Raw genomic sequence first — 13,515 nt, forward strand, 5'->3', positions numbered from 1 at the left:
TCAAATCCCAGTCATGTGGCATTAAATTAATTTAATTAAATCACATAATTCCACATTTCAGGACTACTGTGCACAAATGCAATTATTTATCTCCCATGTCCTTTTAAAATGTATTAAAAGTGGTCAACAATGTTTTTTCAACAACGGAGCTCCCAGGGCAGGGCCCACAGCTCCAGTTTGATCCTGCAGCTGAACACTGACATGAGCTCAAGGATTGACCTGTGACCTGTGAAAACCTTGAGCTGATAAACCACCTGCTGATGTTAATAATAATAATTATACATTTTATTTATAGGCACCTTTCAAGGCACTCAAGGACACTGTACAACACACCGTAAAAGAGAAAATGCAAGTACAAGGCATGAAATACAAAATAAATAACTAAATAAACTCATAACTCCAAATTTAATTATTTATTTATTTCTGCTGTTTGTCATCCTTGTGCCACTGCTGGACAAAAGCCATGGTCTGTAGTAGACAAAATATGATGGTAGATAGTTAATGCCTTTCCCAGTGCAAAATTATTAACACAAGTTTTATTGGAAAAACACAATATTTTTTATTGTGTTTGGGAGAAACTGTTTCCAATGGCCATCCTCAAATCATTACATTACCTGTTATCCAGGGCTGATGCCAGGTGGCACAGGAAGCAGTCAGAGGGGGGCCCATGGGAAATGCGTCTGACTTACTAAACCTCTGATTGGTCAATTGTTTCATAAGACGAGACCTATTTGAGATCTGGGACCAAGTTAAATCTCTATTAGCCGATACTCAAACAGAGACATGGAGTGGAGATGCTGTGGTAAACTTTATTTTTCGCTTTTTACAGCAATGTTTCCAGAGACGTTACAATTGTTTTTGGATTCAGCCATGAGAGATCAGAGATGTAAATCAAGCACACTATCTTCACACCCACAGAGTCCAGAGACGAGGCGTGATTAGTCACAATAAGTAAAAATACCAGTGTGGGTGAACCATGGGTAAAATAATAGAAAAGGCAGCTTCAACAAAGATTGATGGAGAGATTTAAAAAAGATTCTTCAACACTAACACACACACACACAACTCAACGCTCACGCTCAACTCAAGTTCAAAAATAAATCATACATCACAAGCCAGACTCATAATGAGTGTAAACATGTAGAAATACATTCAGACTCATGAAGGCTGAATACAGATACAGAGTGCTTTAAAATAATGGCATTTTAACCCGTCATTCAGCTTAAATTCATTTATGCAGGCAGGAGACATATAGAGAAATTGATTGATGGATTTAACAATTTTAAAAATAATGAATCCATTTAAGTTTCTTTAGGTTTTTCTAAAATTGACATTTGGCCATTATCAGAGAGTGAGCTCATAGCTTCTAAAGCTCACAATGGTGACTGGGTCTGATGACACTGACTTAAACTCTTGACTTTAAAGTCTCCTGATGGCCCGCAAACGTGCAAAAAATATAACTAATGTTAAAAGGCAAGAGAAAATATGGGACTTTTGTAAATTCTACTTTTTTAATACCTTCTAAAGCCATTTTTCAGCCTGCAGCTCCCCTATAACATGATTTTGTTTCTTTATTTAATGGCATATAAAATGATTTTCCTGCTTTTTGGCGAATGATAATCAAGTTAAACATGTCTGAGTGTCCCTCAATGCATCACCAGTTGTAGTTTTTGAAAATGCTCTCAACCTATTTTATTTTGAAAATAGTTTGCAATAGAAAGTTCAAGTGATGAGCTAAACACGTTAAACCACAGAACAGAAAATTCAACTGTGAACACTAATTTTGTCTTTACTTGTTTTGTTCCAGCGACAGTTTTACTGGTTTGAAGGGATTTTATTTGGCTTATAGTAACGTCCCTTTTTGAGGCACAAGCTTTTATTTCATTTATTTTTTGCTTTCAGTGTGGGGACAGATGACATGAGATGATGTTATAGAGATGAGATATCTTAAACCAGCAAAAACTTTTGCAAGTGGAATAATAAAAAGTTGCTGGAAAAATTTAACTGAATACAAAAGTTTTCACTATGCCTCAAATTCAGGCCACAGTGGATTCATGCTAGGATTTGTAATGATTTGCAATACCCCTTGATTTTACACTTTACAATATATTGCCATTATTTTTGACAGTTTTTTCCACAGAAATGCATAAAAAGCTCAGATATTATACACAAGGGCAGAAAAATTACTGTAAAATTTAAGGTCCATCAGAATTTTGAAACATTATTTCAATAAGCTTTTAATTTTACATATTTGTATTTTACACCAGTCTCTTTTCAACAGCCTGCAATAAAAATATTGTGCATCAAAATATCAACACATATGACATGAACACATCAAAGCAGCAACATGGGGGAGACTGAGATTGTGTCCACTTATTTCCCCACATCTGGCAACACAATTTAAAAGGCAATAAATTAGTGACTTGACTCTTAAATATATATGTAAATACTGTTCTGAGAACATTGAGAGATGACAGTTTGTATCATATTACAACATTCACCCACAAGGCTTTTTCCTGTGTTGGTTAAATCGACAATTTGTCACCAAAGCCGAGGGGAACATTGATCATCATCATTTCTGTAGAAGTGGAGTTTTTCCTAAAACCTTTCAGAGTTCATCTTCAAGGGAACATTTCACTGCAAAAAATGACAGAAAGATCATTTGATATTTCCATATGTGTACCATACCACATATGCCATTTAGAATTACAAAATAGAACTTGTAGGAATCTGTCTTCAAATGTTCTTCCAGTCAGTTTAGGTCTTGTAGTTTTATAACAGATCTTGACATTTTAGCAACCATCACCTAAAATCAGCTTTTATTTCCTTTAGACAGAATCTTAGCTTATGTTGCAAAAGATAATTTACCAGATACATGTTGTACATACTGTCAGCATGGATGTATTATAAGAACTGGATACAACACTCCAAGATGGCGCCTGTTTGTTTCAATGAAAAATTACTTGGAAAGCACATAAGCCAAAAATGTCTTTTAGGTTCCAGGTGTGCCCCTGAATTGTGTGGCCCACTGCTCGAGTATTAGTGTTTCTCTCGCTGGCTGCGTGGACTTTATATTGGGATGGTGTCACACGACTAAAAACAGCTTTAATGTTTTTTGAGATGTCTCTTTTATATTGGTGGTCTAAAAATGCTTTTTGGGCCGCTTAATGTTTTTGCACTGCAGTACCACAATTGGCCACAGGAGCAAATCAGCAGCAAGGCTCAGTAGCGGGGCTCATCAGCTCTCTTAATACATCCATAGTTGTCACATGGCAAAAGTTGTTGTAATGTTGTGGTAAACACACATGTGGTCCTGCCATTTCTACTGTGGCTACAAAGGCCTTTATAAAGATCACTGATATCTTTTCATTCATGCATTGTACCAGATTTGTCAATGTTTCATAAGTGTTCATTTCAATGGAGTATGGCTGAGAACATAGGAGCATTTCGTTTTGTTTCTTGACACATGCCCTCATTGGATTCACTCCATTGGTGTAGGCTTCATTGAAGATGTGCAGGCCTATCAAATGGGTTTCCACAATGAGGTAAATTGCAGTTCAAAGTAAACAAAAATTAAATGCTGTAAACAAAACATTCACCATCCCGGAGCACTGCCCTTGCTACAACAATAAACAGCATCAATCAAGTTTTCTCTGTCACTGTGGACTCAGTCAGATCCCTCTTTCCTGTCAGTGCTGTTTAAACGTCCTCATCACTGCAGATCATCTTTTAACCACAGCACATCTTCAGACTGTTTAACAGCACAGCTTTAGGCATATGTTTATTCCATGATATGGTCCAGCTCAGAGAGGTGACCAGCTGATGTGGGAATAAAACACAGGACATAACTGGGTGAAAGATGGAAGTGTTGGTTTTTAAATCCCTCTCCACCCAGTAACAGTTGCAGCCGTAGTGGATCCTCTTCTATAAAGCTTTGTAGCCCACAGTTCTTTATGGCACAAAAGAAATAAACATATTTAACAAGGTATAAACAGTACCGTTTGATTTCTTTTACTGTCACTTGGATACCAGATCCAGAGCAAAAAATCTGATGCCCATCCAGCATTTCCAGGTTTGACTCCAGCTGAGGGAATGTGACCACTTGTGTTTCCCTTCCCGCTGCTCAGAATCAGTTGTTGTGGCAACAGGAGTAGAAATATGAGTCTTTCTTCTGGCCCAAGTCGACGCCAGGTTCCTCTGCTGAAACAGAGAGATTTTGTTTGAAATCTTCTACTCAGCAGTTTCAGACGATGGATCTTTTACATTGAAGAAAACCTTCCCTTGCAGCTCCTCGGATATTTTTTGAACACATTACTCATTGTTTTTACAATTTGGTTTTATAGAGATTAAACAAACAAAATAAAACATGTTCATGTGTGAGCTTTAGAGGTGCTGGAAAGTAGAATTTGTTGCCTTTAGACAGAGCCAGGCGAGCTAGGCCTGGCTAGGTACAATAAGCTAAGCTAACTGGCTGCTATGAGACTGTACTTTAAGCCCCTGGATCTGAACTACTTTTCTGTTCATAGTGTGTATACAGAAATATTTCTGTTGCACGTCGAGGGTCTTTCTTCCACATCTGGCTCCTCACATGTGGTGTTCCCCAGGGATCCATTTTAGTGCCCATCTAATTTATTTGGAGCTGCCAATGAACCACATACTGTATTTCTGCTATACAAAATCAATTTCCACTAATTTGCCACTTCTGTGCCACCCCAAAGTTTGGTTACTCAGTAAATACAAATCCTGGCATGCCGTTCAGATTTGGAGATGGCTCTGAATATTTACAACTGTAACCTAAATCTAAACCTGCCTTTCTGGACTTGTCCACTTTCACTTTTAGAAAGCTAAGGCTTTGTTTGTTTCAAATATACTTTGGGCTTTTGTGAAAAGCAGCAGATTACTGAGCTTTTCTTTTAAGTGCTTCATGTTGTCTTTATGGTGAACCATTTCCACCAGCATCAGACCCTTGTAAGTCAGTCAAAGTTGTTGTTGTGGCAATTCATACAGCCTCTGAATATACACTGTGACCAATTAACAACTCTAAATGCCATTTGAGAGAGAGGATTCATGCAAAAAAAGGGGCGTATGTGCATAAAACACTTACCTGTCATATACTGGAAGGCAGTGTTGTTGTAATCCTCAGCAACTTTCTGGAATAACTCATCTGAGAAGCAGAGGAAGAATAGTTAGTTCATACATCATGGCACAATAAAAACCGGTCCACTCACATTAGTAATACCTGTTTTACTGAATATGTGTGAGATCGCTGTGAGCAACAGACAGAATATTACCTTACTTTATTACAAGAAACTAAATAATTAAAATAATTTTCATAGATCCACTCCTAAATACTGTATTATATCAGTTTCACATACAAAAAGAAAAACAAAAAAAAAGAAAGAAGATTAACTGCAGAAAAACGTACTGTAAAATGTCCGTGTTAAACTCTATGTACCTACATTAAAAATAATAATAAATAAAATCTTTAAAAATGACATTTCAATTCACAAATAAAAAGAACCCAACGAAGATCCATGGTAAAAAAAAAAAAAAAGTATCTTTGGCTTTTTTGTCACAGGTGAAACGCAGTCATGTGTCCATGTTTCTCTAACAGGTTACAACAGCGTATAGTATTGTTGATTTGAGATATAATCACAAGAGGATGCTCTACAGAGAACAGAAATGAATGGCAGACTGTCAGTAGATAAACACAACTGCTGGTCACCTCTGTGCAGAAGCTAATTATCCTTGACAACGTTTCTACTGGGTGGCTCTTTTAGACATAAGTGTCCATTATGGCAGTGTTTGTGCAATATTCAGCACCTGGTGTGAGAGGGAACAGTATCACCGCTGATTGGGATAGTAATGCTCTGAAGGAAGAAGACTGTTTTCTGTTCTCTCACAGGCCGCATCAGCAATGGAGTTTAAAACATAGTTTGCAGTTGAAGCCATTATATGAGCAAGGGACAGTCAACCTGCTTCTCTTCTTGTGAATCCCGTTAAATTTTCTCATCTTCTTCATGATTTATAAAGAGAATTTATATTTCATAGTGGTCAACAGTGAATAAGCAATAATAGACAAGACAGTTTAGAATCTCGTCATTCATGTGTATCCAAATGCTGCATGTAGAGCACTCTGAGTTTTGCTCATTATAGTGGTTGTATGAAGGGTTTAAAAACCTCTTGTGCTTCCTATGAAAAAAAGAGTTAAAAACTGATTTGACAGTCTCCTATTTTACAAGCTTTAGTATTTATATAGTATTTAATAGTATTTCAAGTGGCCTAACAGATTTCAGTGCAGACTTCTTTAGTGAGGGAATCAGCTGTGTTGATTACTGACTTTTCTCATGTTTGGGTTTTGCTTTTCTGTGCATCTTAAACTGGTATTAAACAATGTTTTTCCTTAAGAACCAAGTATTAACAGCTCTCTTGGGTTTTTACTGCTACAATTCTGAGGGAAACCCACTTACTCCACAAACAGACCATGAATAAATACTGCTGTGTTTAGAGCCTACCACACGTGTTAAATGCAGTCTGCAGATGACTAAGGTTGTGACTCACCCACGTTATTTCCTGTTTTACTGGAGGTCTCAAAATGTTGTGCACCAATCTCTGTGAAAGCAACAAAAACATCAAGGTTAGATGTCAGGCTGAGGCACAGACTTGTGCAAGAGGACAGAAGTTTTGTCCATGTGCCAATTCCTACTGATTACGCACAGAGGCTGACAAAGGTCATGGCTTTATTAATATTCTTTAACAAGGTTACAAGCACTTCAGTAATCTAATTATTCCCCAATTTCAGAAACATCCATGGAAATGGAGAACATTGTTTCCATTTTTTCAGGTTCAAAGATTAACTTTTAACGCAGCTAAGTTTCTGTTGGTAGGAACTCCTTATGTGGCCAATATAAAACCTTAACCTCCTATTTTCATTTCAGTGCACAAGTTAAAGCAGACGCTGTCTGCGTGACACACACGTGAGAAGCGTGTCTCACGTCTCATGGCTGCGTCATGTGGTCTAGAGACTCGGTCTCTCGCCTATCTTACACGCGTGACATGCGGTTCCCAGCAAAAGGACGGGACAGAGAAAAGTCCTGTTGATAGTCATATTGAGTTGATACCAGCAAAATTACATAAAAGAGACACCTTTCACTATAATTTTAATGTCTATGCTGAATCTGACAGACATGAAAATATATAAATAGCTTTTTATAACCATTTTAGCAGCTGCATGTTGAGACAGTGACATTTTTAGTGATGTTTTCTGTCAAAAATAATTCAGATATTAATTTATAATGAAGAGAAAGCAAACATTTGAGTGGCATGCAAACATAATCAAGGAAATAATCAATTTCAAAAACAAAAATAATGATTAGCTGCAGCCCAAATAAAGTAAAAAAAAAAACGAACTTCTAAAATGAAAGTATATCACTAAACAGATTGCTTATACAGTATTTTAACAGACTGCATTGCAGTGCACATACAAATATGATACAATAAAATGAAATCGATATCATGGATATGTTGTGTGTGTAAACACAAGAAAAACTGTCAGTTTTCTGTTGGTCATAGGACAATAATTCATGTTATAAAGTTAGATATCTTAATTAAGACTGCAGGAAACTAATGTATCATTAATTACACACAGTACATTAGTAACAACTAACTAAATGAAAAATGAACCGCTGACCAGGCCACCAGGTCAAGAGATAAGGGCAGGTATATAACATTGAGACTCTAGTTACCTTCAGCAAAGTCCTGAACATCGTGGTAGTCGATTTGGCGCAAACTCCGATCTCCTTCAATCAGGTCGTTCTTCGTGCCGCACAGGTAGATCTTACAGTGCTGGAGTGTACAACACAGACAAAAAAAGCAAAGCAAAACAAGAACAATGTTACTGAGTGAACTGGTGCCTCACATACAACTTAAGACTAAAGAAGCTCTCTTACTTCCTCGCAGTTTTGCAGCTCTTTCACCCAGAACCGAGCTCTCTGGAAACTGCTGCTGTCAGTGAGATCTGAAAGACAAAAATGACAAAGCAACCATGCTGAGTCACCAACAGTGGTTTGATATGTGTGTATATCTATATATATATATATCTATATATATATATATAGATATAGATATGAATAGACTTTTAGTTTTCCACAAAGGATTCCATATTCTCCTTCAGATGTGTGTATAAACACACGCATGCAAAAGGAGAAGCAGAAGGAGTGTAGTATTAACTAACTGAAATCCGCAATCAGTCTAACAATTCTGACCACTTCTGTCAATTTTTAACAATGGACATGGTCAAAAATATTGAATGTAATGAAACATAACCTGGGATAACAATTACTAATTTGTGCAGATGAGGTTAAAAAAACAGGGTAGAAAACACAGGTGGAATAAATTCTACAGAAAGACGACGGAAGATCAAGAAGAAGGCCAGCAGACCAAAAAGAGGATATTAAATAAAATATGACAGGAGTGTGACTAATCCAGTGGGAAATGCCATCGGTTATTTTGTAAGAGGCAAAGTTCCTCAACTTGCAGCAAAGACGTAAAGAACATTTAGAAAATGTGTAAAGTAGCAAATCTTAACCCGAAAAAGGAATATTCAGAGAGAAACATTTTATTAGCATGATATGAATTCAGCTTATTTGAATTGATATGTTGAAAGATAAAGCAGTAAACAATCCTGGAGTCACACAAGGTATTATCTGTGATCAGACTGTATCAAGCTTTAATTATATTCTCCACAGTAACTGTGTCCACATTCTTTCATTGACTTCGTGGTACAGGGCTGTGATTGCGGTGAGCAGAAGTTATTGGGAAATGGGGCAGATAACTGATAACTCATTCCTCAACTTGCTCCATCTTGTCTTCACTATCAACAGTTTCTACCAGCATCACAAACTTGCAGGTAAAAAAACAGACTAGTAACCATAGCCACTGTAACAATCCTAACATCCTAACAAGACATTTTTAAGGAAGTGAACGCCAGCTACATGTGCATGTGAAGTTGGTAGTTTAGAGAAGCCTACAGCTGTTCTGGGCTGTTGTTTGCCACCAGAGGTTGCGCTATGACACCTGAAAGCTCTCCATAAGATGATTAAGCAGTGTAGTTTTACCATAGCAGACTAGGGCCGCCCGGGCTCCTCTGTAGTAGATTCTGCTCATAGCTTCGTATCGCTCTGATCCAGCTGTGTCCTGGGTGAGTATGAGAGAAGAGAAGAGTGGGACGAAGGTAAGAACGACGGCGATCCTTCTATACAGGGTGAGATGATACGCGAGAGAAGACCGTGCTTCCTGTTAAACTCTGTTAAACTCAGTTAAATGTAGTCATATGTGTCTCTATCCAGGTTAATCTCCCCTCATAGCTACAGAGTAGTGGAGTCACTCAAAACTGTGATTCAAATATATGCAAGTACTGCGAGTAAATCATTATGTAAATATGATAAAAGTATCATCGTAAGTATTTAAATCCTCTGACTCACAGCTATGCAAGTGTAACTGGCCTTCTGTTATTTCCTTGACAGACATCACATTTAAACTGGACAGTGAGATGGACAGAGGCTATTAGTTCTGTATGTACAGTAGTTACATTGTTGTGCAAATGACTGTATGCATGAGAATGCAATATTTCAAGTTCAGAATAATATTACAGATATTAATACTGCCTTACAAAGGCAAAATGCAGTCACCACATATTTTGTTCAAACTGACAGAATTTGATATTTTTACATTTCTTTTTTTTTGACAATCTTACATTATAATGGAGAAAAACACCAGTTTTAGTAGTCCTGCTGAATGTTAACTAGCCTAGCACAGTATTGAAGTGATTTGATGTTGTCTTGGAATTGCATATTGAAACTGTATTTAATGAAAGAGGAATTTACTAAACTTGCTAATTATTTCAAATGTACAAGAGAGCTGAAGAAACACGAAAACCCATTTTTTGGCTGTAACAGTAATTAATAATCTGTATAAAAGGCACAAAATATATGTTTTACAGCATTTTTATCTGTCACACAGTTTGAGCAAGAGCCTTCTAACTTCAAACCTTTTGTACTCGACTTCAGCGTTACCGTAGTTACTACTCTCTGATTTTGTTAGGCAGAATACACTGTGGTGCTTTTAAAGAGGATGAAAGGAGCTGATGTGATGTGACTGGCTATTAGGCCGTTATAGGGGGCACATTTTCACATCTCACCTGGCTACAGTACAAACACTCAAATTCACATGATGTGGCCTCCAACTCACCCATATGCCCAGGGTAATCACTTTCTCTCCCACCTGGATTGGTTTAGCAACAAAAGCAGCACCGATAGTCTGTCAGGAAGAGAAAACAAGTGCAGTAAAGCATTAGACACTCATGGAGTCCCTGTCGACTGTGGGTACTCTCAGTCTGAACATTCACAGACCACAGTCTAAATGGGCACTAATGGGCGGCAGGATGAAGTAGGGTTAGACTGATACTTGTGTGCTATCTGAAGTGCACATCACATTGTTCCCTTCTTAAAATAGATATTGTACACAACTGCCAAAAGAGGGCAAGGGCCAATTTATCACAACTCGTTATCATGCAGTTTTTCCAGTTAAACTACTAAAAATCACATTAGGATCGTTACTGATACAGCTATGAATAAGCAGCATTTACTGTTGTAAGTGGCCGAGGTGGAGCTGGTTTTAACTACTTTATATAGAGCTAGGTAGTTTAGTCCTTCAAAAGGGTCACAAGATGAATGTGAGGGCTTGTGAGGTGATTAATGGGACAGGAAAGAAATGAAGAAAAAACTAAGTACTGTTACAGAAGTACATTATATATATATACAATTAGTGTATAATTTGACCTTTTTGTGCCTCCCAGTTATTGAAAGGCTTTGGTGGGACTGCTAATAACTCATGGACATCTGAAATGTAACATGGGCCTACTGAATAAGTACTTTACAAAAAGGGAAGTAGATCCTGATTTTTAGTAAAGCCAAAAATGTTGGGAACTACCTATTTAATCTTTAACAACAAACCTTTTCATTTATTTTTAATGTAGTATCTCAATCTGCAAAGTAACTAGTAATTATAGAAAAAAATGTTATTCTTCCCTCTGAAGCATCGTGACATAGAAGTATATGTATAAGTAAATAACAAATACTTGTAATACATGTAAATGTACCCAATTACTTTCCCCCTACTGTGAACTACTGAGTTCTTACAGTATGTAAATGAGAAATGTATGTTTCTGGTGGACTTTCTAAAACTATTACAGTGTATTTTTTAAACAGGACACAAGTGAGGCATGACTGAATAGTTTCCACATTAATATGTAGGATACTTACATAAACCCTTGTCTAATGCGGTATGCGTTAAAAGAGACAAACTACAACATTACTACATCCAGAGATTCTATCAGAGCTTTTATGGTGATGATGATCCCAGACTTCAGCCTCTATTACCACAACATCCTCGGGGATAAATATAAAAGTAATACTTTTCTTCTAGGCAGCAGTCAGGGAAGGAATCAGCAACGGGCAGACATGGAAATTAAAGCGGAGCAGCTGACACTCACATTCTGGTACGGGCCAACCAAGAAGCGATGATGAACATATCTCTCCACCAGGCTGGTCTTCCCCACACTCTCCTTTCCCAGCATCACCACTTTGGCATCCACACGCATTGCACTCATAGTAACTGAGTTTTGAAAAGCCCAGGACAAGCAAACGGATGGGGCTGGGGGGGTTGTTAATTTAAGAGGCAGCTGCAGATGAGTGAAAATAACAATTAAGTCTTAAACACAATTTGCATTTATTTAGAAACAGAAAATAATCATTTTCTAGACTGAAAATTATGACACGTGCTCTAACCCTTCATGATATTTAGGAATTGCCAAATTCTAAATATTTCTGGTATTACTTACAAATCGTTTCACTTCCTCTTATTGTCTATTTCTGCATCATCTGTTGTGTCTGCGGTTAACTGGTGTATTTTCACACTTTACACACAGATCTCTTCATAAAAAGATTCCATACTTGAAACATGAAATGTTTTTAAGTGAAACTTAACTGTAAATTAAGACTGCTACTAGAGATTAATATTATATGACTCACTGTTTAGAAAAAAATCATTCGAGCTGCAGCTAACAATTATTATCATTATCATCTAATCTGATGATATTTCCTTGGTTCAACAATTAATCATTTAGTCTATAAAACGTCAGAAAATAGTGACAACACAGCCATTACAATACAAAGTGGTTGTTTTGTCTCATTTTGTCAAAGATACTCAATGTTATGAAATAGAGAAGAGCAGGAACTCTTTATAAATGAAAACTGCTCAAACGATAAGTTAATTATGGAAGTAGTTTTCGATTATTTTTCTGTCAATCGACTAATCATTTAATCAACTTATTGCTGCAGCTCCATATGCCTCCTGTAAGTGTTTTACTTAGCTGGATTTCTCTGCCCAACAATCCAAACACCCATGTATTCACTTCATAAATTACAAATTCATATAAAAAGAGCAGTAAAAGTTATATAAACTGTATTTGCACTTGAGAAGTGACTAAATAAAACGCATAACGACCTGATAATAACTAATAAAATAACATGTATATGTTTTAATAGACTGAGTTAGTTAGCTTCAGCACAACTGTAAATGAGTGAATTAACTACAAAGCAACAAGCACTAGCTTTCGATATATCACCTCACCTTTTGATTTGTTTCACTTCGTACTGTTTACTTAAAATTTCAGCTGTATCAAGCTGTTAAGTTGCGTCACTTTATATGATTCAACTTCATAAAAAAATATACTTGAGTTGAGTTTGATTAAATTAAGTAAAAATATGAGTCGTTCAGTTACCTCAACATGACATGGCCAAAACACCAGCCCAGCATTACTGGTCACTGGGGTTTGAGAGCTAGCCTAGCTAACTTCAGCACCATACACAAATACTGGAAACTCACCTGGTACGTAGCTTGACTCAACAAATCTTTTACATCAGGAGCCAAACCGGGGCTGTCATCCGTGGTTACCACACCTGATTTAAAGTGAAGACGGTCGCAGTGAAACCGCTCGTCATTTCTGCCCAGCCTTGCTAAACCGGCTGCTGCTGTAGAGTGGCAGCTAGCTAGGTTAACCCCACCGACACTGTTGCGCAATGGCTGAAATTACAAGCAAAGCCGTCAGTTGGATGAGGTTACAGACAGAGACGGTAAACATCGTCTGCGGTATACAGGAGCGCCATTCTCTGAAAACAAGTCCAGCTAGCTGATGGGGGACGGCGAGCAGAGGGCAGAGCTGGTTCACGTTTCTGAGGGGAAAAAAATATCCAGCTGAGCTTTGTTTGTTTGGGTGGGAACCACGGAGGCGAGGAGAAGCGGTTTGCAAGAAGGAAGTGCCCGAATTGCATGACACAACCACCGGATGTTGGGAAGCCCAGTTGGCTGTGCAGCCTGTGGCAATGGTGCTGAAGTTAGCTAACTGAGAGCAACATTTGTAGTGTCTAATTAGTGCAAAAATTAGGGTTTTCACTT

The 13,515-nt window shown here is 37.5% G+C and overlaps 1 protein-coding gene across 2 annotated transcripts; it reads right to left on the reverse strand.

The window, feature by feature from the left end:
- Positions 1–789: 789 nt before the first annotated feature.
- rab24 (RAB24, member RAS oncogene family) lies at positions 790–13,515 on the reverse strand. Of its 2 annotated transcripts, none has more exons than XM_056398201.1 (9): positions 12,946–13,515; positions 11,552–11,740; positions 10,249–10,317; positions 9,117–9,195; positions 7,950–8,017; positions 7,746–7,845; positions 6,562–6,612; positions 5,105–5,164; positions 790–4,197 (listed from the first exon to the last, which is right to left on the reverse strand). In XM_056398201.1, the coding sequence occupies exons 2-9, from the start codon at positions 11,666–11,668 to the stop codon at positions 4,130–4,132; spliced, it is 612 nt and encodes a 203-aa protein (XP_056254176.1). In that variant the 5' UTR covers positions 11,669–11,740; positions 12,946–13,515; the 3' UTR covers positions 790–4,129. The 2 variants fall into 2 exon arrangements, with proteins under 2 accessions (XP_056254176.1, XP_056254175.1); XM_056398200.1 differs by having other exon boundaries at positions 790–4,200; positions 12,946–13,511.

The sequence above is a fragment of the Seriola aureovittata genome, chromosome 15 (assembly GCF_021018895.1).
Source record: "Seriola aureovittata isolate HTS-2021-v1 ecotype China chromosome 15, ASM2101889v1, whole genome shotgun sequence".
Taxonomy (NCBI): domain Eukaryota; kingdom Metazoa; phylum Chordata; class Actinopteri; order Carangiformes; family Carangidae; genus Seriola; species Seriola aureovittata.